Here is a 27,218-nt window from a genome sequence, read left to right as displayed (position 1 = left end):
ATCGAAAAGTGATAAAAGTGGGTGAGGTGCATGATTATCAATGGGGATCGGTGGCCACGCAGCGTAAGGAAAGTACGCAGTTCGTGACGAAAGGCGAGGGAACTATCCCAGAGGGGGGAGCGACCTCGCATAAGGGACGCTTATACTGCTTTCAGTCATTCCTTTACCCGATGAATTTAATGTAAACCATAATACAAGAAGGTAGGGGGCCGTTTCGCTCGATCCTATAAATACGTCGCATGGCTGTGTACAGTCAACGAACTTTTACAACTATTTTTCTTGGCGCCCCGCTGTTAGGGCGTGACAAGGCAACTACGCTAGTTTAGTGGCACCACTGGAGTACACCCTTAATATCTCTTGGCATTCGAAAAATTCTTTTTGACCTGAATGACAACCCCTATAGACCAGCCGCCTGGCACACCCGCTTCCAGCCCGGGGACTATAAGCGATGGAGCCTCTCTCCCTCGCACCCCAAGGAAGCCATGCGGCCCCACTACCCCGAGCAGGCTCCGCCAAGTCCTACTTAGCGACATTGCTAGCAGCCCGTCACAGGTTACTGAAACCGACTACACACCATCCTCCCCCCTCAACACCAGAGGCGGTACTGGCAAGATCAACAGCATCATCGGAGCTAAGCGACCACGGATTGAAGACATCACCGTTGAAGTCAACGACAGAAGATACACTGCCGACGATGATGAGCGCAGAACGAGCCCTGGCAACTGTCAGAATCAGGTCGCTGCAGTTCTTGAACGCGACCTGCGCATCCAGCAAGAAAAGATAAAGCTGTTTCAGGACTGTGCGCATGCAATTGATCAAGTCCTCCAAAAAGCAGGCACCGACCTTTACCTCGATGCAATGGAGTTCTGCTCCTTCTTCGCTAACCGCCTCGATGATTGGCTTACAGAACATAGGTCGGCACGGCGGAAGGCCAATGCTGCAGCGCCGACAGGAGAACATGTCAAACCATCCTACGCCCAAGTAGCTGCCTCGAAGAACACTTCGGCTCCATCGCACAGAGCTCAGCGAAATACAGCAGCTGATGAAAGAGGCATGGACCGCATGGACCGTACGGACCGGCCACGCCGCAAGGAGCAAGAAGACAACCGCATATTTGTGCGCATGGATAACTCCCGACTCGAACCATATGGCGTCAAGTCCACCCTCGTGCGAAGACTCGGACTCGACTATCTGGAACTCCGCGAGGTGACCCGGTGCGCTTCCGGCTTTACGCTGCACCCACGGGACAAGCCAACCCAGGCAAAACTCCTGGCCCTCCAGAGCGAGATTATCGACATTCTCAAAGCACAGAAAATTGAAGAACATGTCGTGTGGCACCACTACAAGCTGCGGGGCTGTCCACGAAAAGTCATGACAGCGGAGGGGCTTACAGTCGAGATCGACGAAACGGCTGTTGCCAACGAGGCAGAACTTCAGACAGGCGTAAGGCCTGTGAGGTGTGTCTTGTCTAAGCATACATCTGATGGTGACGCAGAGACAGACTGGCTCGTCTCCTTTACGGGGGAAATCAATCGGCCATTCAGGCTCTTTGCACACTCCATGACGTCGTACCGTCTACGCCGGGAACCCCGAGTTCCCCAGTGTGGAGATTGCTTCTCCTTTCATGGCAGAAATTACCGTTGTGGAAAGATAATTTGCGGAACCTGTGCCAAACCAGTGCACGAAGGCAACTGTAGCAAGCCAATCCCCAAATGCGTCAACTGTCACGGCCCGCATGCTGCCACTTTTGAGAAGTGCCCGGCACGGCCGAAAGTGGTGAAAGGAATTATTCGCAGACCAGGCGCGGAGCAATTACGCGAGATAAGGCAGGCAGGCGACCGTGCGAGGTCTCAGGCATTTAGCTCTGCAAAAGAGAGTACTGTCGCTCCAGGAAGCGGCAGGACCGAAGCCAGGGATGACAGGCAGAGCGCTGATGCGATGCAAGTCGAAGATGAAACAGGCACGGCTCACGAGAGCCAACAGGACAACAATGAGGAGACGATTATCGTATGCCCGTAAATGCAACTAGGAATCAGACACAGACACGACGCGGACACCTTGTTGTGCACTGCGTGAATGCGGCAGGGGGGCAGAGGAGCATTGATCCGACTGAACTAGCTCTTAACCTGGCCGACTACGAAGGAGAGAGGGCGGACATTATTCTGATGCAGGAGCCGTGGATCGGCGTCCCACCAGGCAGGAGAATGATGGTCAAGGCGCATCCCAACTACAACGTGTTTTCCCCGGTAGATAACTGGGACAGTGATACAACGCGGCCGAGGTCGCTGGTCTATGTGAGGAAGCACCTTCAAGCCCAACAGCTCCGGCCTTACCAGACCAGGGACGTGACGTGGGTCAAGGTGCGAGGTATTACTTTTGTTAGCGTATACAGGTCAACCACAGACCCGCAGCAAGTCGACAGGATTTTGGAAGAGTGGATTCCACCGTCTGGATGTGTCGTTGCGGGCGACTTTAATGCCGGCGACGCCTCTTGGGAATCGGGTAACCATAACTACCATGGAGGGGAGATGCTGGGTAACATCATGTCTGCACATGGCCTAGACTTGATCTCCGAGCCCGATGTGCCGACGCACGACGATGGCCATGTATTGGACCTGGTGTTCTCCGACATTCCAATGGCAGAGGCGGCAGTCAGCGAGGCACTCCACTCGACGTCGGACCATGAAACACTCCGGGTCGTGGTACCAATTTCTAGGGATCTGGAACGGGTGACAAGGCCATGTAGATGGACCGTACCAGTTGACAACATACCTGAGCTGGTGGAAATGGTCCATGACAGGCTGCACGAACTTCCATCGCTAGGTTATACTGGGGAGGAGCTAGACGGCTACGCTCAGACCCTGGGTGAGATTATCTCTAGCTGCATCAAAATAGCTGGTCGGAGGACGTCACGATTCCGATCTACGGTTTGGTGGAATGATGAATGCAGAACCGCGGTTGAAGAATACAGAAACGCAGCAAAAAGTAATACGAGTCAAGGGGACAAGAAAACCGCAAGGAAAGTTTTCCGCCAGGTTGTGAGGAAGGCTAAGAGGGAGTATTGGCGGGGTGTGATTGACGGAGCCAAAAGCCCGAGTGATCTGTTCAAAATCATATCCTGGCACAAGATGACAGCAGGTCTGAGCGCGCCCCCGATCATAACCGGTAACAGAATCTTTGAGACACAGCTAGACAAGGCGAACGCACTGCGAAGGGCCACGCTAGAGCGAAACAACGGGGAAAACGACATTCCCAATCCTTGGTCAGTTCCAGTGCGACAGCGGACACCCATCCCCTTCGAAAAGCACGTATCGCTAGAGGAGGCCGAGGCATGCACGGTCGGGGTTAGCAGCACCTCGCCTGGGGTGGATGGTCTTACCGTGAAGATACTCAAGGCATGCTGGCCTATCATTGGGAAGCATGTAACGGACCTCTTTCAAAGGTGCTTGATGGTCGGGTACCACCCGAAGCCATTCAAGGTAGCCGAGGTGGTCATGATCCCCAAGCCAGGGAAGAAGGACTACTCTGACCCCAGGACCTATCGGCCCATCTCTCTCCTATCATGTCTTGGGAAGGGGCTTGAAAGACTAGTCGGCAAAAGGCTAGCATGGACAGTGATTGAACGCGGCATCTTGGCACCACAACACTTCGGGGCCTTGCCGAAGCGTGCAGCGACCGATCTAGTAGCAGCACTCGTCCATGATATTGAACAAGCTCTCGACCAAGGCTTAGTTGCCACACTAGTAACAGCGGACGTCAAAGGTGCCTTCGATGCAGCCCTCGTGGGTCGACTGGTTGTGCGGATGAGGGAGCAGGGTTGGCCCCACTTTCTGATCAGATGGACAGAGTCGTTTATGACAGAGCGTTCTGCCAGGGTGCGGTTTGAGGATACCCTGACCGAGGTCGAACCGCTCCACTGCGGTCTGCCACAAGGCTCACCAACGTCTCCCATACTGTACATGCTCTACACGGAACCCATCTGCGGAAAACTGGGTACAAGACGGCGGCGATTTGGATATGCAGACGACATTGGGATCCTCAACGTCGGGACGACACTCCAAGAAACGGCCGTCGAGGCGACAGAACAACTGAGAGAGCTCATCGACTGGGGACAAGACAATGGCGTGGAATTTGACCCTGCCAAGACCGAGATTATGCACTTTTCCAGGAAAAGAGACACCAACAATCCTATCGTCACCCATGGCACCGCCCGAAAGAGGGCAGAGCCTTCGATGCGCTGGCTTGGAGTATTCCTCGACAGGAAACTGACTTTCAGAGACCATGTCAAGCACTGGACGGGCAAGGCAAGCCGAGTGGCGAACCACATCCGCAGTCTATGCAACACCGTCAGAGGTCTTCCGGTAGCGTCGACAAGGAAAGCCGTCACGTCCTGTGTGATCCCGGTCCTCACGCACGGCCTTGAGGTCTGGTACCCAGGACGGGAAAGGACGAGGCAGGATAACACGACTTCGTCATGCCGTGTCAAGAAACAGCTCCAGCAGATGCAGTCCGTTCTACGAACGGCAATGAGAGCCATTCTGCCTGTGTGGAGAACGCACCCAAGCCATATTCTGCATTTCGAGTCGCAGATGCCGCCGGCTGAGATACTGGCAGAGTCCATCCGCCGACGCCACGGTTTCCGGCTTGGGCGGGTCGACAAAGAGCATCCACTAGTGCGGCGGCTGCCACTACAAGCGCGAAAGGACCCCACAAGACTCCAGAGATGCCATCAGCTAGTCCCCATATTTCCGAGGCCAGAATTGGTCCGGCCATCTTTCAAGAAACCACCACATCGGGGAGGCAAGGATGGAGAAGCTGAGCTGCTCAAAGAATGGCTCCGGGAGAGAAATGAGGAAGAAGAGCTGATCGTGTACTCGGACGGCTCGCAGTTACAGGAAAAGGGACACAAGCGCACAGGCTGGGGGTTTACCATTAGGAAAGGCGGTACCACCGAAGAAGTGTACCGAAACCGAGGCAGGCTGCACCGGGCAGAGGTCTTCGACGCCGAAGTGCACGGAGCGTTGCAGGGACTCGCAGCGGCGAGGACGATCGGGCCGAATAAACGACTGTTTGTCTGTCTGGACAACACATCCGTGGTGGACGGGCTAAATGGATCACCACCGGAATCGTCGCAAGCCATCTTTCTACGTTTCCAGGAGCTTGCATCAGGGCACAGTCCTGGGGTGACGGTCAAGTGGATCCCGGGACATCAAGACATCGAAGGAAACGAAGCTGCTGATAAACTTGCCAAGGAAGGCGCAATGCTCGAGACGAGGATAGACAGTCTGCCTACGGTTGCATGGGTACGGCGACATCTCAAAGGAAAGAGAAAAGACGATTTTGCCCGCTGGTGGGCGGCGCAAGACGAAGCCAGATATGAAGATGTGCATTCATATGCGGCGGTGTCAAAGAACCTCGTCTCATTCAAAAGGGCTACGCTGCACAGGCTCCTGGCGGCAAGATCTGGCCACGGCGACTTTGCAGCATATCATGAACGATTCGGGCATACGGACTCCAATAACCACTGCAGTTGCGGAGAGAGAAAGACACCAGAGCATATTTTCTTCTGTAGGAAATTGCAAGGACACCGACTGCTCCCGAGGCACACGCCAAGGGCGGCTTATACACAATATTTGGGGGAGAAGAGTGCGCAGTGGGCGCGTTTTGTAGAGAGGAGTAACTTTTTCACAAGGACATGCCCGAGATGAAGGGCCGTTTGAATTGACGGACTGAGTGAGTGTTCTCACTCAGGTCCTGCAATAGCGTGGACTGGCACGTGCGCAGGCTGGAATGTATGTAGATACTGATACCTCCAAAACCCTGCGATGTATGGCTCTGGGAGGCGTGGTTTGCCCTAGTAAGGGACGGTCCCCACGTTAAATACAATCAATCAATCAATCAATCAGGCTGTGTACAGTCTCGTCATTATGCCTTTTATCACTTCCAAGATCCTTAATCCAAAAGCAGCTCTTGCGAGGAGCACATCCTTGAAGTCAATGCGAAAGCTGTTCACAATTCCCTTGATATTCGGAAATATCGTGTCGTTAACTGCTTCTTGAAAAGGGTGTCGACTGGACTATCCCGGACAAAAACGAACGTATACCGCTCAATAATGCTTCATACAACGGCCGCTTTGAAGTGGTTAAACTGTTCCTTGACAAGAGCGCCAATGTCGACGTCGCAGACAATTGAAACTGGACCTCGCTGTCTTTGGCCACCAGAAAGGGCCATATGGTGGTGGCCAACTTACTTCTCTTTATGGGGACAGGCGATCAAGAACACGATACGGATTCCAAAGTCTTCCATGACAGGGAGCACAACGAGCGAGAATAACGCGCCTCCCACGCCCCATGATGCAATTGGCCAATAGGAGTGAGGAAATGACGCATCCGAGATGCCAAAGGCTTCATTGATCGATTCATGGGCGACGGAGATGATAATGCCGTTCATAACAGAAATGAAAGTCGTAAGGAGACTTAGGCCGGTAGTCGGCCGCTTCTTCCGGGCTGGCCAATTGAACGGGTCTTCGGGATCGTTGGGCCGTCCCAGGTCACAACAACAGTGTCAGGGTCATAACATAGTACTGTGTTTTCATAATAAGCAGCTGATGCAGCTAGGAAAGTGTGTTAAAAGAAGTGATTAAAAAGTTATTATAGTGTGCTTTAAAGATTCGGGTTAAAAACGGTCAAAGTGTTGTTTTTACCGTGTACCGTTTTGGACAGAAAAATACGAAGTCGTTGTTATGCGCTAAGACTAATTTGGCGCTTAATTCAGCATAAGGTCTGCCATTTTCTAATCCTACAACCTCTAGTCTTGGACATCTCCATGCCGAAAACCACTATCTATATGCAATACACTACGTGTATCTTCCAAGTTCTTTCGTAGCTCTCTAACAAAATATTATCGAATAGTGAACCATAGTAAGGACGACCGGCATAGAATCATGATCATTTTAGCTCCTCTTGATTCAACTATATATATATATATATGTATGTATACACAGACAAATTGATGTCGTGATTACAGACGTGAAGTATTCTTAGATTATGATTAGACTGATTGCATTAGTTACATGTCTAGGATAGATATCTCCCGTCAACCGCCAACGTTTGTACTTGAACAGCGCAGCGTGGAACGGAGCGTGATTGGCGACGTTATGATTTGAAATTATAATCTCTACTGCGTTTTGCTTTTCGGTCTTTGTAAATTTACACTGAAATTGTATTTTTTCTTCTGTCATCGTTTGGCCAAACTGGTGCCCCTAACACTGACAAAGTGGGTAACACCGACGTCGTAAACGGTGAAGTTGATGGAGACTGTATTGACAATATACTTTGGAGCCAAGAATATGTAAAATTCCCTGGCTCCAACAGAGTGCTTGTTGTTATAAGCAAGCAAGAGTTGCCAAACACGTCAGCAGCGTCTATATCTCTGCATGGCATATGAAGTTAGCTACTCAAAACGAGCAAATTTTCTACTAAACAGTCTTCCAATATGCATGCTTTAGATTGAACAGTGGAGTTCGAAAGGCATTAGGAGGAGATTTTGCGCTTGTTGTTTGCGAGAATTGCTTCATTATGTTCATAGAGCTTCCTGGATCAACTTTTCTATGGACCTGACAACTGCCTTCTTCGAAGTTTGGCTACCCATGAAGTAGATAACATTGCCCAAAACTCGACTGTGCACATTGCAGGGACCATCTTCGCCGCCACTGGCATCGTGCCTTAGGCGGTCTCGAAGCTGTTGAGCCACAGTACTGGTATATCCACCACCATCAGACGTGCGCATGTGAATGGCTAGCACGCTGCCCAGGGCCCAAGCTCCCTCGACTGATTGTTGATGGGACAGCCAGTTGATGAATTCTTTGGACCATATCGACCATAAATCTTGGTGACTGCTTGACGCAGCATTTACACCATTTGTCCATCCATCTTTCTTCGCCCAGTCCCAATCGCCTTCACGCTCCATCTTTTCCATCTGTGCCACGCTCTCTACCGCAACATGGCAACCTACAGGATGTGCAGTATAGCTGTGTCCATGGAGGAGCGCATCAGCTTTTGAGTCGCTCTCAAATGCTTTAAACACACTTTCTGAAGCTAGTGTCGTACACAGAGGCACGAGACCACCGGTGAGCAGTTTTGCATGCACTGAGATATCCGCATGCAATTTGAGAAACGACGACGATGTGAAGCGTCCGAGACGATAGAGTCCTGTAAAGACCTCGTCGAAGATGACAGGTAGACCAGTCCAGTCCTGCAGACCAGAGGTCGTTTCACGATTTGGGCTGTCGTTGGGACTGAGGGTGCTAAAGAGCTCAGATGAACGTCGTACGACATTGACCAAGGCGCGCTGGAAAAGAGGGTCCCTGGAATCATATTAACGTCTCACCCGCAGACATCGTTTTTGTGGTCTCAACACTTACACCAGCATCATACCACCTGCACCAAGGACGACTGGTTCGATAAGTACTGCGCCGAATTTTCTTCCTTTCTTGAGATGAGATATCAGTGACTTTTCAATGAGCCCCTCATAATGCTCATGGTCCCCTCTTGCTTCCCGTATTTCAATGTCAAAGATGTCTGTCAGTTTCTCGAACGTCTTGGACTCGCCCATACCCTCTGGCATGTCAATGGTCCATTTCCCTCCTTTGCATAAAATGTTCGGCGTATCGAACCACAAACCTCGCCCCTCATACCACTCTACCTCTTTGTTGAAGTCATTTGGATTGGCGCAATCCATTGCTCCAATCGTGTCTCCATGGTAGCCACCTTTCAGTCCGATCACGCCCAGTCTCTTCGTTCTGCTGATGTCCCATCCGTATCGCATCCGCGCCGCACGTAGTGCCATTTTCAGTGCGACCTCAACGCCAGTGCTACCGTCGTCGGAATAGAAGACACGTGTTAGCCGAGGATTCTGCATGCCATCTAGGAGAGCGGTTGCAAGCCGTAACGCAGGTGCGTGGATACAGTCTGCGAACATGACATGACCATAACGGCCAGCAGCATACGCAGCCGCAAGTGTTAGAGGTGTTGAGGCGTGGCCAAGGCCCTGTGTCCACCAGGAGGCGGAGCCGTCGAATGAGGACTGCAGTGCCGCAGTTTGGGTGTCCTCTGATCGATCACGCTGCGATGTCGGAATGAGGGTCTGAAAATGATCACCACAGGCGCTGTCAATGGCCGTAATTGTATCAGGATTGGTGAGTTTTTGCTGGGTGAAGGGGTACCAGATTTTGGAGTGCGCCAAGGCGGACATGGACCCAAGCTTTAATAATCGAGTTTGGTGTTGCGCCTCCAGATGCGTGAGGGCAGATTTTAGAAGAGGACTCTGGCCCAACTCGCGGTAGTACTTGTGTATCGCTTGGAGATCCAAATCTGGTTCATCAGCTCTCGATGGTGGGTGTGGCACAGCGTATACCGGGACATCGTGGTTTTCTCTAAAGTAGGCAGTCAAGTAGTCCGAGTTCTTATACTGGTCCTCTTGAAAAAGCATAACGGCTTCAACATCATAACCTCGGATTTTGAGCGACTCGTAAGCCGAAATGGTCAAAGAGATCCCGCCAAGCTTCGAGTCTCCAATTAGGATGACTGGACATCGCAAAGCTTTATACAGCTCTGCTTGTGGCTTCCCCGACGGTCCAGGAGAGTGAACTCCTCCGGCGGTCTCGATGAACAGCCATCCTGCGCCTTTGGCTGCCGTTTTCGAGGCATGGGCGTAAATCGATTTCAGCAGTTCTGTATCCGACGGAATGGACTGAGCTGTTTCTTAGCATGCATCGCTCCATGAGGATCTGGGCAACTGCATACCTTTCCGAGTGCAGCGACATGTGGGCTTACGGCAAGATCGTATTGATGCAACGTCGCTTGATTGACTTCTGGAGCATACCTCGAGATGTGGCTGCGCACATGTGAGTATTTTCTGCACCGCAACTGAAGTCAAATGCTTATCTTCTGTCACTCAGTTAGATGGATCTGTGTCTAGTGATATCATAGAATTAAATTACACCGTGCATCGGCTTCATTTTCAGGCCCAGTAGAGACTGGCTTCAAATAGTTGGTCGCGCCGTCCTTGAAGACGTTCTTGGTAGCATTGCACAATGCTGTTGTGATTATGGTTTTGCCAACCTCGGTATTGGCGCCGTAGACTTGGTATATTCGTAGAGAACGCCAGAGTAAAGCCCCAGCTGGCGCCATCACTCACTCTACTATACAAGGGATTCAATTCAGAAAGAGGTAAGAATACAGAACGCTTTCGGTTTGTGTAAACCAATTGTGCACCTCCAGACAAAAAGTTGAGGTTACCCCAACAGATCTTGGGCGACCCACTCACCTCTAGCCGACCCTACTGACATCACTAAGGTTTGAAGCTGCACTGCCACTGCTGCTGAAGCAACTTCAAGTGCAATTCGCTCAACAGAGACAGATAGGTGCCATTCACAATGGACATTTGGAAGACTTCATCTTAGCGGCTCCAAATTATTCAACTTATCATACGCTTTCATACTTATATCGTCCTTTAATACATGCATTGATTGCTCGTAGTAGCCAAGACTACGTTAGATCATCATTATACAGTTTTCAGTCAGTTTCACGTGGCTGCGCTAATTTCGTGTTGCACAAGCCGATCGACGCTGGGTCGCATACATAACGCGCGACATACATAGCGTGGCATTATCACAGCCAATCTCGTCTGCAAAAAGCAATAAAATCGCGCAAACTCTGTTTGTTTGCCGGAAACCCGTACGTAATGAACAAGACTTGTACCTGCTGCTACTGTATGCTTCATTTTCAAAACGCGCAGGCTCTACGGAGGCTGTCCCAAGAGCGGAGGGGTACCTCGTGACTCCGAACCTGGCCCATGCTCGGCGTGCCGCGAACGAATAATGTAGCCCGCTAATCGGCACTGCTGCCACTCACAAATCGCGACCACGTAAAGAGAATGTGTGTTCGGTATCTCTTTAAGGCTTACGACCGTAGTCAACTATAATTATGAAACACTTGGAAACAACCTTGGAGGCCATCTTGACGAGGCGCCAAAACGCCAACAAATTGCGGCGTCTTACCATCAATGATCCCAACAAGGTTGACTTCTCGTCAAATGATTACTTATCACTCTCCCAAGATGTTGCCATCCAAAGAGAAATCTTGGCGCGTCTTGAAGCCAGAGTTGCTGCCGCTGAGTGTGGTGGGCTTTCGAAGGGAATCCTAGGCTCGGGAGGCTCAAGATTACTGGATGGAAACTCGAGCTTCGCTGAGGAAATCGAACAGAAAATAGCACGATTCCATGGTTCACCTGCAGGACTGCTTTTCAACTCAGCCTATGATGCGAACATTGGTCTTCTTAGCTGCGTCCCACAGCCTGGAGATATCGTCCTATACGATGAGGCAATACACGCGAGCGTGCATGATGGCATGCGCTTAAGTCGTGCCAGTCATTGTATGGCATTCTCGCATAGTTCTGTGGTTGATGGGTCGGGTAATCAATCTGAGCAATTCGCTATCCCCAGTCTGGCGGAAACCCTGCAGAAAGTTACGCTGGGTGACCAAGGACAAAAGGCGAAAATGGGTATCATCAACATCTTCATATGTGTTGAGGGCATATATAGTATGGATGGATGCGTGACGCAGCTCAAAGACGTTGTGCGTCAAGTGGATCAATATCTACCTCGCGGGAACGGCTACATCATTGTGGACGAAGCGCACTCCGTGGGCGTCTTAGGCGAAAGAGGCCGTGGTCTGGTATGTGAACTCGCATTGGAGGAAAAGGTTTGGGCGAGAGTTCATGGCTTTGGAAAAGCTATTGGGTGTAGTGGAGGTACGTACGATTCTTGACAAGTGTCATTCGCAGAGGTCCCGCTCGTTTTTGGCATTGGTTTTGCTGCGCTATTTTCAAGCACTCTCATGCTGAATGAGCTCTTGTCACGAGAAGGCTAACAGGTCAGTAGGCATAGTGTTGTGTTCGGACACTGTGCGGTCGTATCTGGTCAACTATGCTCGGACGCTGATTTACACCACTTCAATGTCGTACTCATCACTGGTGAGTATTGACGTCGTTCACGACTATTTGGCAAGAGGGCGAACCAAGTTAAGGATACAACACCTCGCAGATCTCATTCAAAGTTTGCACAATTTACTCGAAGCTCTCTCATCACGCCTGTCGCCCACTAAAAGTTTCCTTCGCATACAACAAAGACCAGGAACTTCACCTATCATCCCTATATATACCACACGTCCTCGACAGCTCGCCGCTTACTGCCAGATGGACGGGTTAATGGTAAGGCCTATTATGTCTCCCACAGTACCCGTAGGAACCGAAAGGATTCGTGTTTGCCTACACGCTGGCAACACAATCGCCCAAGTGGAAAGGCTGGTCGATACCATTGGCAATTGGGTCCAAGAACAACAAACTATGGAAATTATCGAGGAAGACAATCGTCGGCGTGTATCAGCGGTTGCAAACCGAATAGGCAATCAAGCCAAGCTTTGATGGACTGACGCATTAGCTGAACAGACCTTTCCAACGACAGTGAACGTCAGAACATCCATTTCAATCGCGATGCATCCTATATTGATAATTAACTCCTCCCCAGGCTATTCTCAAGGCCAAAGAAGCCCTCCAAGCGTCTGTTGAGTCCCGCTTCTTGGCGCTTTTGAGACACCTGGGAAGTACATCCCACCCTTGGCCGTCAATAACCGGGAACCCATGGTCTTTTACTTACCTCCGTTCCACCTCAGCCTCCTTCACGAACGTGAAATTTGATTGGTAATGCACTCCTTTCACGCCACAACTTGCCAGATGGTTCCCTTCGGATTATTTTTAGAGCTCCTGAGTTATAAAGTTCGTCCTATTACCGGCGCAAGCCATAGTGCTTCGCACCACGCAACGTATCTGCGTTATCCGCTGCACTCCACGTGATGTTTGTCGGAAGCTTCTGAATCGTAATTTTTGTATTTGTTTGTTAAGATGTAATAGTGAGTAATGACGACATGAAGATTATCGTACGGGGGATTCACCTCATGTAATTAGCTAGTCGGAAAAGTAACTAGGTACGCTACGTCATCACATCAAATCCAAGAGTATATATGCAGGCGATAGAATTTTGCCTCAAATTTCTACAAGAAGATGCCGGAGATTATAGTTAGAGGCAGGAAACTCGTTCGTGAAGCCCTGGGTACACTGACCAATGGCTTCGAAATTCTGTACAATTGCCGTACTGCATATTCATTTCTTGCCAACCGCCCTTGGTTTCATAAATGACATATTGCGCTGATCTAGTGATAAGCCGCTATTTACGCAACAGACCGTGGAACCAGACACTTCCCATGGGCGCCTTATAGAAGTACTCCACTAACCTTAGACTAGAACAGTTCGAGATTACCTGGCTGCCCTTTTTGGAAGCGGCCAATACATACCTTTTTTATATTTCGTCTTTGAAGCTGTGCTTTACTGTCTTCCCCATAGTTGCGAATTAAATTCTATATTTTATAATCATAGTAGAGATATTGTAAAAATATCAACAAAGTTTCCCAGATGTAAGGTGTTCATGAGTTGTGAAAGAAATGATGTCAAGTGTCAAAGTATCGGAGGATTGATCACTGGCTCAACGTAGGAGGATATTCATCACACGGCCAGCATCTTAGTAAGATACGACGAAGAATATATTTGCTACATTATCGATATTCTCGGGATCCACAAAGCTGCTAAATGCGTTTATCTGGCCTTCCAAAGTTGATTGTATGTAATTGAATGTCATGGCTCCGCCTCACATAGTACCAATGGCCAAGTCGGGATATCAAAGCGAGTAACGATACCAGGGTTGGTCGAGCTACCATGAGGGCAAGGCGACGATCTCTATGTAAGCCAGCACTGGCGCAAACGATCTCGCCGCTAGAATGAAATCATGTCCTGGCCATGTATATTGTCGCAAACCCATGAGAACTCCCTTCCTAGTATAGAAAAGCTGCTTTGAACCAGCTAGTCAAGAGTAACTAGGACATAATCATTGGTCATCTCCTGTTAGAGGAAGTGCTAGAGCCATAAAGATGACAATGCCATTGATAGCTCTAGAACTGAGCAATTGGCAGTCAGGCTTACACAAATTCATAAATTAGGACAAATGCAATCATGTGATTGCGACGCGTTCTTACCAGAAACTCCGCAAGTTCTAGTTACGAGCAACGGTTTCAAGTCGACTGGTCCACGTGCGAGCTTCTCGGATCTCGGAAATTGGTTGCTATAAGTTATGTCCAGTCTCAAACCCGAGCCTTGGCGATTGCTCCGCTTGGACCGCTGCCGCGGCTTTCGGATTTTATTTTCTTGTTTTCTCTGCTGTACGGCTCTCGCACAGTCGTGAGGACCTTCTGTGCACCAACTAGTCAGAACAAAGTCTAAGTTAGACTCGTCATCCACGCAGCCACAGCACTTAATCAATGTCCCGGAAAATGACATAGCCCTACGAGTGGTACAACCAAAAGGCATCTGACCAATCATATTGCGTAATTTTCAGCTGACCATGTCTCGGATCAGATAATATCTAGACAGCTCGCATTCGGCATCTTTTACTGCATTAACACTAAATCTAAGATTCCTCGTCTCAAGCATTGAAACCTATGTGGATGGATGCCGTAACATTGATTTATGGATCCAACAATTGTCCATACGGGGCCCGAGGGAGACGAGGATTGAGTATCACTAATGATGTATGCCTGTGCTTCGTCGCATCCAGTGCGCTGTTAAAAGGCTTGACAATATGGCCAGTTTCTATCAGTCGATTAGAGATCATAGATTCATCGTACTCAGACATAATTTAAGAAAGGTCAAGACATCATGGGATGGCTTGGCACCCAACGCGCGGTCGACAAGATCGAGTCCCAGAAGCTACGACAACTTGGACCATCGTAAGATGAGAATTTTGATATTTTTGACAGTATTGAGAAATAGCTAACTTGCGACATAGCGAGTGTTTTCAGCTCACACAGACACTATCCGGTTCCTACTGCGCATGCGCTTTGACTTGTCGTTATACTATGACGAGGAGTGAGAGAAGCAGCATCAAGGACATTTTCGAGAAAGCTTTGGCATTTACGATATTGGAACATTCATCACTTCAAGTAGGAATTGCCTGTGAAGACACGAAACGACCTGTTTGGGTGAAGCTCAGCCAGATTCATTTCCGCCAGTGCCTAGAATGGTACACAGCTGACGATGATGACCTCGACCAAGTCCTTTTGAAGACACTGGAAACACAACATAGTACCCGCTTCGTCAAACTGGAATCCAAGCCCCAGTGGAGAGTCATTGTTCTGCATTCTGTTAGAAACAATTCATTGGAAGTCGTGTTTGTTGCAAATCACGCAGCTTCTGATGGTATGGGTGCTAGGATATTCCACGAAACACTTCTGTTTGGATTGAACACGCCACCATCGAACTGGGTCAGGACACATTTCAAGGATCATGTTCTTCATATCCCCGAGCTTTTTACAATGACTTCATCAGTGGAACAGATGCTTGACTTTCCACTCTCAACTGGCTTCCTCCTTACGGAGGGATGGAGAGGGCTTCGTCCCTCAGTCTTGGCACCAAATTTGCCATGGGAAGCACACTGGGCTCCAATATATCCTTATCACTGCGTGACACGCATCAATATCCTGCGAGTTGATGATTTTATCCTACAACGTCTTGTCGCAACCTGCCGTCGAAATAAAACTTCGTTGACTGGACTTCTCCATGCCCTTATGCTCTTAGCTATGGCGACTAGGCTACCTCGTACCAAAGCTAAGGCATTTATTGCTGGGACACCAATATCACTGCGCTCCTTCATGACTTCAAATCCAAACGGCAATGGCGGGACAGACCCCCACCGGGTAGTGGGAAACATGATCACTTCGTGTTATCACAAGTTTGGCGAGAGTCTTGTGACAGAGATGCGACAATATGCCAACTCGCTACGTGTTGACATGAAGGTTAGCCCCAGGCTGGAGTCTCTCATATGGTCTACCGCCCTGGAAGTCAAAACTACGCTGAACAAGAAATTGGATGCCGGTCTCAAGAATGATCTTGTGGGGCTGTCGAAGCTAGTCACTGACTGGAAGGCTTACTTCAAAACGGAGTCTAAGAAACCACGACTCCTATCCTGGGAGCTGAGCAATATTGGCAAGGTAGACAATACACTGATCGAGGACAGTGGTGTGCAAGAAAACGATCAGTTATGGAATGTCGAAGGAGCTTTGTTTTCCCAAAGCGCAACCGCAATTGGGCCTGCAATTTGTGTTAATCCAGTTACTGTTCAAGGCAAGGGGCTTGTGATAAGCTTCAGTTGGCAAGTTGACGTCGTAGACGAGGAGCTGATGCATGGAATCATTAAAGACTTGAGGTCATGGATTCACAGTCTGGTATTACATGATAAACATTGACGTCGAAATATTTGCTAGCGCACCAAAACGATTGAATAGATATTGTACGAAACAATAATTTAAATCCATTTCGTTTTGGGTCCATAATTATGAAGAACCTGCAGATTATCAGTCGCCGCCCACTTATCAGTAGTTAGATATTCGAGTGACACCAATCTTTTGGAATTGATGTGTGCAAAGTTGTATTCACTCGAAATTATCAGGCAAAGCGTTTGGGGTAGCGAACTCTGAAACGTTTCGCGAGCACTCATGGAATTCACTGTTTAAGAAATGATATTGATAAAAGACGCTAGCGCTTGCGGTCCAAAATTACCATATCTTGTAACCTCTCTAGTTGAAAGGTTTTCCAACAGATGATATCGGTAAGCCACTCTCCAAAGATTGTCCTGGCCCACCATACCTCTCTTGCTTTACCACCACTCCAATACCAATCAGGTCTACCAAACCAAGAGCGAAAGATAGAGCGGGATTCCGGCCTTAATGCCTTGCTGACAACGTCGGCGGCAAAGTCTGCTGGGCTTAGTGTAGAGGTAGTCTTGCTGTAAGTGACCCTTTTCTCGAACATGTTGCGAATGCGATCGTAAAAGGAATTTGCGGGTAGCGTCCGGTGGGTTGATCTTGTGCTGGACTTGACAAACCCTGCCATTAAAACCATCACCCTGACGTTGAAGGGCCGCATTTCCTGCCGTAAGATCCGACTATAGCTCATGATGGCACCCTTCGTCGCACCAAACACACTGCCGAAGACGTAAGGCGTGACCGCTGCCAACGATGCAATGTTGATGATCAGCCCTTCCGCTTTGATCAGGAGTCCACCAAATGCAGCCACCATCGCCATGACTCCTATGACATTTGTCTCGAACGTTTCTCGGACATCTGGGATGGAGATGTCAAGAGCTGGGTGAGTATGTGTACGGCCACTAACGAGTAGTCAGTCGTGCCCTTTTAATGGATGCTTCATGATCATATCTCACGCATTGTTCACGAGTATGTCTAATCGACCGCCTCCGATTCTTTCGACTTCCGAATGACATGCCGCGATGCTTCCGCTATCAGTCACGTCAAGCTGCAATACGCTCAACCATGGACCGGCCAAATCAGCTATCACAGCTGGGTCCCTCGCTGTCGCAAACACATAGTAGCCTTCCAAAGATACTCTACATCAGATATGCGATGCAAAGAATACCTCTTGAATGGATTTTACCTTGTTTTTGAAACTCCAGAGCTAGTGCATGGCCAATCCCGCCAGGCGTACATCTTCGCACATTAGGCTTTTATTCTTTGAAGTAAGAACGAGAAAACCAGAAGAAAGAGCTTACCCCGTGATTAGCACGGATTTCTGGTTGTGTAATAAAGGCATTGCGAGCAGGATATCGTGAGAATGTAGCAGACTTGATTGGTCGTTGTTATGAGAGCAAAAAAACTAGAGACTTCAAGGTTCATGAACTTATTTCGTGGAGTGGCAATGTGGGGGTTTCAAGGTTAATGAGGCCGGGTTCCGCGGGAAATCGCACATACCCGTAGTAGCCTCCAGGTTGCCCTAAAGCCTTATAAGGGTGCTTAAGGTACATATGAATTCAGCGCTCTCACCTCAAATGCAGTATCTTCATACAAATTTAGAAAATGCGAAATCAGTGGCTATAATGGTATACGATTAATACACTCACAAACCTAATCTTTTAAACTCATTGCTCTATATGTTTATCGTTAACTATCGATATTTTCATATATATACGTTTTTGTGTAACACAGATATCGGCTGAATTGCGAGAGGCCGAGAACGCGATTGCGCAGCGTACCCTGCGGCGAACATAGCCGGGAAGAGGGCTGCCGTCGGTGGTCAGGAAATTCAGTGCTCAGTACGAAGTTGCCCCTTGAACAATCATAATAACGATCGGTGAGAACGCGTCTCAGATGAGTACTGTCCATTGTTGACAGTCATTGGACACGACTGTGGGCGAAGGCACCCCATGGGGACCGACGTACCCACGAAGCTAACCAGCACAGCGGGAACCACGAGGACTCCGGCGCGGGGAGAGGCTAACCTTAGAAGCGAAGCACTTTGCAGCTCCTGGAGCTTAATCGTATTTGAGACCGTGGGGGACGACGCCAAGTACCATAAAGCCCACACCAGGTCCGCGCGCCCAACAGCTGGACCAGCGAACACTTCGTATCAGAGCGCAGGCTTCGACTACAGATACACCATTTCCACTTCGGAGAGCGTCCCGGAGGGTTGTGACTATGATGAGGGTCATTTGCCTGACAAAGTATAGGCCCGCTGCCGAGGTTTTGGGATGAAAGCCGTCCACCGACTCCCAGAAGAACACAACAAGTGTACGTGAGTGGTAATCCAGGGCTCCAATTTCCGAAAAGCTCTGTCTGAGCTTTCGGGGGGGTTTTTTTTTTTTTTTTTTTTTTTTTCAAATTTCGACACCGTCTGGTGTATCGCTGCTTCGTGACCCTCACATCGACCAGTAAACGAGCCTCCAATTTCAATCACGCGATAAGGCTTTACCCGCTACTGGTAAAGAGCTGATCTACTTTAGTGATTGCCATCACAACCCGCGGCCAACTGCGGCGGCAGGGAACAATCAAGCTCCCGTGCATGGGGTAGACAGCTACCCGAAGCTCGATATGCCAAACCTCATCTCAAGTCTAGACCTCGACGGATTGATATCTAATATTTTCAGTTTTCCCCCAGTGGACACGACGACTTCGGGACGTTAGGCTTACCTGGCTTGGCATTGTGAGTCGTACTATGTAGTGAAGCAAATTCAATTACTGGCGCACTATGTCCAATGTGAAGCTAATGCGGAAATTACCGGATCTCGGAAACCTTAAATAAAGCCATGCACACAACGACATAGTAGTAATAAGCTCGAAGTTACTCCAATAGCTTAGCTTTCTACCACAACCCATTACCAAAGCGTTACCAAGGGTGTCGTCTACCCCATACTATATTTTTATGGTCTAGTCTAGCACGAAAGGGAACCTAGGCTAATGCCAGTAAGCAAGTTGCATGCGAGAATATGCTATCGGAACAGTTTCAATAGAAACCACGATTCAGAATGGCCAGAAGTGCGTAGCAAATCTAATCTTGTTTGAACTCGGTCTCCACCGTTGTAGTATTTTTGTCCAACCAAAAGACGGTATCACGAGACTGATCCCTCCGGCTTTTGATATAAATACGAAGTTCGATCATAAGAGATCTTACTTAACACCGGCTTAACACCGTGATATTATTTAAGTTATCGTATAAATTAGGAGCAAATCCCCGCTGGATATCTAACTTGGTATGTTATTTAGTTATTGAGTCAAATTCTTGGTTAATTACAGAAGGTAACAATTAATGATGGCCACTAAAATGGAATACACACGGTTAGTGATACCACCTCCGTCCTTTCTCATGATATTGATATTGGAAGTAGAGTCGGCAACTCCGGGCTCAAAGTATCCAAGGTAGTGCTTGGCTGTATGAGCTTTGGCGATAAGAAATGGCAGCCGTGGTTGCTCGATAAGGAGCAAGCACTTCCGATCCTGAAATATGCTTTCGACAAGGGCATCAATACGTGGGACGTGGCCGACACGTATTCCAACGGCCATGCCGAAGAGATCCTTGGGGCTGCCATCAAGGAATACAAGATTCCTCGAGCTAAACTTGTCATCATGTCAAAATGCTGCCAGTTTGTCGACGAAAACAAAGGTCCAATTGACCCAGCCATACTGCTGGTGAATGATGATGAACGAGTTAATCGCGTTGGCCTATCGAGGAAACATATCCTTGATGCAGTTGATCGAAGTGTGGAGAGGTTGGGTACGTATATCGATGTCCTGCAAATCCACCGCATGGATCGTGATGTTCCGCCTGAGGAGATCATGAAGGCTTTGAACGATGTCATCGAGAGTGGCAAGGTGCGCTACATTGGCGCTAGTTCGGTAAGCATTTCTGCTCATCTCACCGACAGGCTTACTCACGTCGATCAGATGGCCGCATGGGAGTTTCAGATGTTGCAAAACGTCGCTGAGAAGCACAACTGGCACAAGTTCATTTCGATGCAAGGCTTGTATAACTTACTATATCGCGAAGAAGAGCGAGAGATGAATCCATATTGTAATGCCACGGGTGTGGGCCTCTTCCCGTGGTCGCCTTTGGCTGCAGGAGTCTTGGCACATTCGTGGACAGATCGCTCGGACGCTCGTGAGCAGAGCGATCCTTTCTTGAACATGCTCTTTCGCAGTAGCGAAATTGGTGCGGATAAGGCCATTGTTGGACGCGTCGAAGACATTGCAGCCAAGCATGGTGTTTCCATGGCCCAAGTCGCACAAGCATGGATCATGGCAAAAGGAGGCATTCCTATTTGTGGTCTAGAGACCAAGGAAAGGATTGATCAAGCCGTTGGTTCTGTCAAAGTTGCTTTGACGACAGAGGATATTGCATATATGGAGGAGCCTTACGTGCCAAAGCCCGCCATACCATTCTAGGCGAGGAAAGCAGTGAAGGAGCAATTCCACGGTTGATTGCTTGGTTGGGACAAGTATTCGTTAGTTTCTAATCATGTTTATAAAGGATTGCATGTAGCTTGCTCGCTATGAACACAAGACGGGATCAGCCCGTACGTAGATAGTTGTTATAGTGCATGCAATTCTCGTCCGCTACGGCAATGGGCACCTACTTTTCTAAAACCCCAGTCTCCAAGGACCGTGAGTATTCACAGTAGAACGAATAAACCGTATGGAGACTTTTACTGGGCTACAGTTTCAGTACATACAAATCACTCACCCACATCAATGCAAACATGCATAGGGCTAAGTGAGCCATGACATCGCCGAATAATTAGATCGAGTTGCAGCTCAACCAATGTTTATCAATTCATGCCATAACATGGAAGTCACTTCTCCCCAGCGACTCTAATGACAATGCTGTGCTAAATGTTTATTGATGTAACTGGGTAGGTAAGCTGGTTGCATGAAGTTGGTCGCATTTGAGCATTGCTCCACTGAGTGCCTTACAGGCAGGACGTCAGCAGGTTGCATTAGCGGCTACGGCTCCAGTTAGAGACGGCCCTAGATCACCTGAGTGGAGTGAAGTCAGCTCTGCCAAGCAAAAGTCAGCAAGTTGCATAGGACTCCCGATGCTTAAGATTAAATTATTCCCTGAGGTCAGCGCACTGTACGGGGTTGCCGCTACAGTCCATCTTCGGCAAGAATCGGTAGAACCGTTTGCTACCGAGTCACTGATAGAGCTGAACCCACTATTATATCGCCTATAGCTGATACCGAGTCGCCTTCACCATACTTTTTCAAGTTTTACTACCAACGGTGCTGTTAAATTGAATATTACCACAACCATGTGGGGACGCAGTCCTTAACGCTCCCCGTCTGGTCGGACCCCCGGGCCACTGTTATCACAAGCCGTGAGGCAGGTACATCAGGATGGCGATCCATAATTCAAGACGCAAAGTTGAAAGCCAAGATAGTCGATTTGGTAGTTAGTTGATATGCAATCTATTGTGCGACTAGAATCCGCCCTTCAACCCCCTTATAGCTTGCCCTCACGTTGGAACCAACATCAGTTCATAGTGTGCTCCTTTCCTCTTGACGTCGGTGCCTTGCAATACCTAAAAGAACGTATTTGGGAGGTACGCATCACTGCATTCGAAAGGCTGAAGAGATGAAGCCTGAGCTAGTTATGGAACCCTTGGTGCTGCAAGTAACAAAACGTCGCACATCTAGGATGTCATTTAACTCACACGGTCTAGAACGACCTCACTTCATGGTCTGCTGCCAGAGTAACTTCTTGAGGACCTTAAAGACTTCATTGGATAATGATTTCTTGCTAATTACCGCCCACAACAGATGTCAAATGGTGGTATAAAAAGCTGACATTGCACAGTTGTGTTATCATTCCAATGAATGTTAGAGCAGGTAATAACTGCGATTAATATCAATATGATTTGAACGTCTGGAAAACATGTAATGGACGCGTGACACGGATAGTGATCAAAATTAACTCTATTGATCGGAGTGTGGTGCTGCGGTTGGGGATCCAAGCTAACCTCTGATACTCTGAACGCTACCTATGTGGGTGCTTCCAGATGGATAGCTGGAGCATCCATTAACATGTGTATATTAAATCAAAGGGTTCGCGCCAGCGACCTTCATTGAAGGAAGCGCCCCGAAGTCGCCCGTCTCTTTATACATCTCGTGCAAGCTCTCTAAAGTCTCAACAAACCCACAGAATCCCATTCTCCGGGCTTTGTTCATGGACAGGTTTCCCCGTCTAGCGTAATCAAATTCGGAAATAATAGTTTTCATGGCTGGATCCTCGAAGACATTGACTTTGACATGACCATTGGAATTTGCCATGATTTGCTCCCATGCAACTTTGTTCTCAGGCTGCTGGAACCAATCGGCTAATCGGAAGGTCGTCTTGAGAGCAGTCGGTGGCCCGTAGCCCAACGGGCCGTCTTTGCCTCCCGCAAAAGTTTGAATACGCAATCTCGCCTCCTCAGGATCAGGATTCTGGACACCCTTGTCTACACCGAACCAGCGTGCAAGTTCGACGAAGAAGCGATCCCAGTTGAGCATCCCTCCATCCTGTGCGTTAAAGGCCTGGTTTTTGCATTCATCTTCCAGCGCAGCCCATTCGCTCAAATATGCCGTCAACCGAGCGGTCGAATGAGACTGCTCAAATTGCCACGATTCGAAATCCCCACCAAAAGACAATGGCTCTTGCTTTTGTGCCTGGACAGCTGCGTAGATGCCGAAAGGGTAAAAGGCATTCAGCGGGGCACGTTGGGCTACACCGATGATCGCCACGGGGCGAATAACATTCCAACCCGTCCCGGGATGCTTCTGACAGTATTGAAAGAGAAGATCCTCCTGTGCGTAGTAGAAGTTTGGCTGTAGGTGTCGCGGCTGAGGATCAGATTCGACAAATGGGGTACGGGTGCGACCAATGTGGACTCCATAATTCTTGCCTCCTGTCTGCAAAACGACGCGTTTGGGCTCAAGCTCAGCGATTTCCATTCCTTGGAGGAAGTTTTTGAACAAAGGAACGTTGAGTTCATAAAGTGCATCCGCCATACTGACGCTCATACCAGAGTCTCCGGTGTCCGCCGGCTGTATATAAGAATAGAAGAAGACGTAGTCTGCGTGGACGTCGGCTTCCCGCAGGACCGCTGCAATCTTTTCACCCGGCGAAGACAAGTCGATTGGGACATGCTTGATGTGAGAATGTAATGCAGGCGGAATAAGGGACATTTGCTCCTTCGATAGTGGGCTTCGTGACAGAGTATAGATGCAGGCCCATCGCTCGGGGGCATCGAGAAGAGCACGCAGGGTGGCGAATCCAGATATGCCATTTGCACCACATATAATGGCGTTGAGACCCTGGATAGATGGATCAAAGTCGGGGAGGTTGCGGTAGATGCCGCACTTGCGCAGCGGGTAATTTGCAGAGCTCTTCATGATGGTTAAGTCTGTTTGTTCTGATGCATGAAATATGAGTGAGGAGAAATCAGGCCGCTGATTTCGTTAGCTTCATAAATACAACGAAAGAGATCGTCATGCTGTCTGCATCACTGGAACCGGAGACGGTTTTGGGTATTGGCGAATGAGATCATCATATGTGCATACTCTTAGTGCACTTGACCCAGTTCGTTCACTAAGGTTAGCACGGTCTTAAATAGATAAAGCCGAAGTCGCGATGTTCCGAAAGACGAACCTCAGACCACATATCCTGCAGATCAGGCGCTGTGAATTGACTAATGGTTGCAGTGGTGCCTGATGAAGAAGTCAACACCTTGGCTTCCTCGCGAGTCTTGTTAACTGCATCAATTGAGTAGTCTGACCATTATTGGAATCGATGGGTCAGGTCTCTGTTCATTGTAGCGGCCTCACTTACTGCTGCTAGTGATAACGAAGGTATTGTCATCCTTTTCAGTCCATAGTTCAAGGTAGCGTATGTGGGGTTTTGCCGAATTTCCATGACAACCTGCAGCAGCAATTTTAAAAAAGAATCATCAAAAGTATAAAATAAAATCATTTTGCGGCTAGGCGAAGAAGCAATAGCAGGGAGAGCAGACTAGATGCTAAATCGGTTAAGCGAAGCAATCAAAGACATGCTGGCCAGGAAATAGAAGGCAACAAAAATCCTGATACGAAAGTAACAAGGCGCCTTAGTTGAACCATACTTTCACGAACTAATAAAAGTCTACATGTCCGACCATCGGTGGGCAGACATACCATTGGTATATATGCATTAGGGCCAAAAGCCTCTCCGAATAATGCATGTCTGTCAAGCGAATCCTTCGAGCCGACCATTTCTGTAAGCAGTGACTGGGCAAGTTTGGGGTACAGCACTTCTTATACATATTACCATCCCACACGATCGTCAAACATAACGTGATGTTGACTTCGTAGTTGGACAAGGCACAGAAACAGGACTGCGTTTCAGGGGCTCGGTCACGTTCACATTGTTTCCAAGGCACCTATGAGCCTATTCCTCACCGCGGTGTGTACTTGATCCATGATCTCAACATCGATCGTATCACACTTTTCCTCTGTTTTCTCCTGACGGACGTTGAGTTCGGCTTGATCTTCCTCAAGTTCGGTTTGACGTTCCAGGAGTTCGGCTTGACGTTCCTCGAGATCAGTTTGACAATCCTCGAGATCAGTTTGGCGTTCCCCCATGTCGTCATGACTTTGCCTCAGATTGTTAATCTGGGTTGCGAGAGCAGCACTCTCATTCTCCAAGTCCTGGATTCTTTTCACATATTTGTGATCCCTATCAATCATCTCTTCCACCTTGGCATTCATTTGGTGTTGGCTTTTCCGCATAATAGACAGCTCAGCCTTGAGAACACCATTCTCCTCCTCCAAGTGTTGGGTTCTCCTGAGGATTTCGTTGAGCTTCGAAACAAATAGGGTTACAGGGTATGGCGAACAGGTGTCGACGTCCTGTTGCCTTTTGAGCTTTGATGCTCCAAGGATGCCCTCAGAGTATGATTGTTCACCATCTGCAGGTCGTGATTCACTACCCAAGCGCCTACGGGAAATTCTAGCGTTCAAGCCTTCACAGTCACGTAGTCGTTTCCCTGATGGAGGGCAACAAACTGGTTAACATGAGGGACGAGCGTAATTTGTCGGGGGCAGATATGCACACACCTGTCATCTCAGCTGCTGAAGCAGGATCCCCATCCGGAGGCTCCAATGACTTATAAGGGGGTGGACTAGGCGTGGCGATCTCGTCGCCTAAGTCGGCGGCCGTGGCCAAGTCGTAGGTTTCGGCACCAATAGAACCATGATCGGTGGGCACCGCTGACCTCTTGTATGCTGGCGGAGTATCCGTAGCAATGGTAGAATCGCCCGACTCGGAAGCCGTGCTTATATCGTTACTGTCGATCGCTGTTGGACTGACGGTGGTAGTGTGGGTGTTGAGTAGCTTGCCGCCTGCACCACCATACAAGGCCTTCAGCCACCAATTATGCTCCTTCTCCTGCTGCTGCTGATCGTCGGAAGAGGTTGGTGATGAGACGGCTTGTTTGAGGCACTGGATTTGCTCTTTGGATAAGGTTGTGTGCGGCATGAATAGAACAAACTCGAGAGCTTCGGCTAACAAGGTCATCGATGCGAGAATGCGTTGTGAGGCGGGCTTGAGGGACTGCTCTCCGATGGGTTGAATAAGGTTGCCGGGGCGTTTGAGCAAGAATCGAACACGCGTGATACCACCCACGAGCTTTGGTATGTTATCTCGGTAGAGTTCTGGGACGGTGGTGATATCGACGTGGTCGCTCTGTTCAAGTGATGAAATGTGCTGTCGAGGAACATCGAAGTAGACCGTCGTTTTGTCTTTCTTCTTGCCATAGCCGAAGACTTTGACATTGAACCTAAAGGTAACAACCGGCGGTTTATAGCATGCCTTGAATCCCATGCGCAGTGTCTGTCTGTCGCTTTCGTGGTCCGCCAACTTGAACGCAAGGACGACAGTTGACGCCTCCTTGCAGAAAGGCTCGTTTATCACCGCAACTCGACACGTATCATCTTTGGTGGGTGGCATGATCGACTCACCCATGAACCTAAACACAGAGCGGTCATGAAAGGGAAGCCAGTTAGAGTGCTTACCGTGTTGAAACAAACAAACTTGGCTGATAGCCTGGCTAAGGATCAGTCGGTTAGTTCGCGATCAAGTGAGCCGATAGGCATGCTAAGACGGCTCCTCCTCTCGTTGGCCTGGCCAGGAAACCAACAACAAGACACGATCCAGGCTCGCTACCGGCAGCCGGCGAAGGCTCCTTACCCAAGATCCCAATCCTTTCAGCGAAGGTGCTCGTTTGCTTGCGCGCACGCTCGCTGAGTAGGAGTCGGTCAATAGATGATCGAGGGTGCGAGTGCTGATCGGTTTGTTGTTGGCCACGACCAGCAAGGCGGCACGAAGGAATCAGTGCCCTATAGTGTTTGAAAGCAAAAGACCTCGGTCGATGGCCTAAACACGACCCAGGCTCGCTACCGGCAGCCGGCGAAGGCTCCTTACCCAAGATCCCAATCCTTTCAGCGAAGGTGCTCGTTTGCTTGCGCGCACGCTCGCTGAGTAGGAGTCGGTCAATAGATGATCAAGGGTGCGAGTGCTAGTCGGTTTAAGCCACGAGCAGCAAGGTAGGAAGAAGGACGGAAACGCCCGATATGGTGATGGCGGTGATGATGGCGATGATGGCAGAGATGAAGATTGAAGAGGGACGAACGAAGAACGCGGCGAGGGAGTGGAGATGGTCAGTGCGTACGCAGGCATCCGACAAATGACTAATCCGA

The 27,218-nt window shown here is 49.1% G+C and overlaps 7 protein-coding genes across 7 annotated transcripts; 3 read left to right on the top strand and 4 right to left on the bottom strand.

Moving 5' to 3' along the window:
- Nucleotides 1-7,442: 7,442 nt before the first annotated feature.
- Nucleotides 7,443-10,259, bottom strand: BKA67DRAFT_562403 (dethiobiotin synthetase). Its single transcript, XM_046102596.1, has 4 exons — nucleotides 10,003-10,259; nucleotides 9,804-9,894; nucleotides 8,423-9,750; nucleotides 7,443-8,365 (listed from the first exon to the last, which is right to left on the bottom strand). Exons 1-4 carry the CDS (start codon nucleotides 10,188-10,190, stop codon nucleotides 7,582-7,584), a joined length of 2,391 nt encoding a protein of 796 aa, XP_045960259.1. The 5' UTR covers nucleotides 10,191-10,259; the 3' UTR covers nucleotides 7,443-7,581.
- Nucleotides 10,260-10,985: 726 nt separating this feature from the next.
- Nucleotides 10,986-12,483, top strand: BKA67DRAFT_516010 (pyridoxal phosphate-dependent transferase; the record flags this gene model as incomplete). The annotated part of the gene is made up of 2 exons (XM_046097776.1): nucleotides 10,986-11,811; nucleotides 11,939-12,483. 2 exons carry the CDS (start codon nucleotides 10,986-10,988, stop codon nucleotides 12,481-12,483), a joined length of 1,371 nt encoding a protein of 456 aa, XP_045960258.1.
- A 2,340-nt stretch (nucleotides 12,484-14,823) lies between these two features.
- BKA67DRAFT_534896 (alcohol acetyltransferase-domain-containing protein) lies at nucleotides 14,824-16,409 on the top strand (the record flags this gene model as incomplete). Its single annotated transcript, XM_046099935.1, has 2 exons — nucleotides 14,824-14,894; nucleotides 14,954-16,409. The coding sequence occupies 2 exons, from the start codon at nucleotides 14,824-14,826 to the stop codon at nucleotides 16,407-16,409; spliced, it is 1,527 nt and encodes a 508-aa protein (XP_045960257.1).
- Nucleotides 16,410-16,620: 211 nt separating this feature from the next.
- BKA67DRAFT_562395 (uncharacterized protein) lies at nucleotides 16,621-17,848 on the bottom strand. Its single transcript, XM_046102595.1, has 4 exons — nucleotides 17,729-17,848; nucleotides 17,614-17,666; nucleotides 17,384-17,552; nucleotides 16,621-17,329 (listed from the first exon to the last, which is right to left on the bottom strand). Exons 1-4 carry the CDS (start codon nucleotides 17,767-17,769, stop codon nucleotides 16,699-16,701), a joined length of 894 nt encoding a protein of 297 aa, XP_045960256.1. The 5' UTR covers nucleotides 17,770-17,848; the 3' UTR covers nucleotides 16,621-16,698.
- Nucleotides 17,849-19,761: 1,913 nt separating this feature from the next.
- Nucleotides 19,762-20,891, top strand: BKA67DRAFT_592093 (NADP-dependent oxidoreductase domain-containing protein; the record flags this gene model as incomplete). Its single annotated transcript, XM_046104800.1, has 3 exons — nucleotides 19,762-19,787; nucleotides 19,838-20,345; nucleotides 20,394-20,891. The coding sequence occupies 3 exons, from the start codon at nucleotides 19,762-19,764 to the stop codon at nucleotides 20,889-20,891; spliced, it is 1,032 nt and encodes a 343-aa protein (XP_045960255.1).
- A 1,647-nt stretch (nucleotides 20,892-22,538) lies between these two features.
- On the bottom strand, nucleotides 22,539-23,879 carry BKA67DRAFT_516173 (uncharacterized protein; the record flags this gene model as incomplete). The annotated part of the gene is made up of 1 exon (XM_046097791.1): nucleotides 22,539-23,879. One exon carries the CDS (start codon nucleotides 23,877-23,879, stop codon nucleotides 22,539-22,541), a length of 1,341 nt encoding a protein of 446 aa, XP_045960254.1.
- Nucleotides 23,880-24,714: 835 nt separating this feature from the next.
- BKA67DRAFT_253668 (uncharacterized protein) lies at nucleotides 24,715-25,990 on the bottom strand. Its single transcript, XM_046095761.1, has 3 exons — nucleotides 25,745-25,990; nucleotides 25,578-25,689; nucleotides 24,715-25,519 (listed from the first exon to the last, which is right to left on the bottom strand). The coding sequence occupies exons 2-3, from the start codon at nucleotides 25,582-25,584 to the stop codon at nucleotides 24,882-24,884; spliced, it is 645 nt and encodes a 214-aa protein (XP_045960253.1). The 5' UTR covers nucleotides 25,585-25,689; nucleotides 25,745-25,990; the 3' UTR covers nucleotides 24,715-24,881.
- Nucleotides 25,991-27,218: the final 1,228 nt, after the last annotated feature.

Source organism: Truncatella angustata (assembly GCF_020726525.1).
Source record: "Truncatella angustata strain MPI-SDFR-AT-0073 chromosome Unknown BKA67scaffold_3, whole genome shotgun sequence".
NCBI classification, from domain to species: domain Eukaryota; kingdom Fungi; phylum Ascomycota; class Sordariomycetes; order Amphisphaeriales; family Sporocadaceae; genus Truncatella; species Truncatella angustata.
This window is presented reverse-complemented; position numbering and strand designations above follow the sequence as displayed.

Coding starts and splice junctions, on each gene's coding strand:
- BKA67DRAFT_562403 (XM_046102596.1), bottom strand. CDS start 10,190: ATGGCGCCAGCTGGGGCTTTACTCTGGCGTTCTCTACGAATATACCAA. Junction 9,895..10,002: donor GAAAATGAAGCCGATGCACG/GTGTAATTTAAT, acceptor ACATGTGCGCAG/CCACATCTCGAGGTATGCTC. Junction 9,751..9,803: donor ATGTCGCTGCACTCGGAAAG/GTATGCAGTTGC, acceptor GAAACAGCTCAG/TCCATTCCGTCGGATACAGA.
- BKA67DRAFT_562395 (XM_046102595.1), bottom strand. CDS start 17,769: ATGCCTTTATTACACAACCAGAAATCCGTGCTAATCACGGG. Junction 17,553..17,613: donor TCTGGAGTTTCAAAAACAAG/GTAAAATCCATT, acceptor TATCTTTGGAAG/GCTACTATGTGTTTGCGACA. Junction 17,330..17,383: donor GACATACTCGTGAACAATGC/GTGAGATATGAT, acceptor ACTACTCGTTAG/TGGCCGTACACATACTCACC.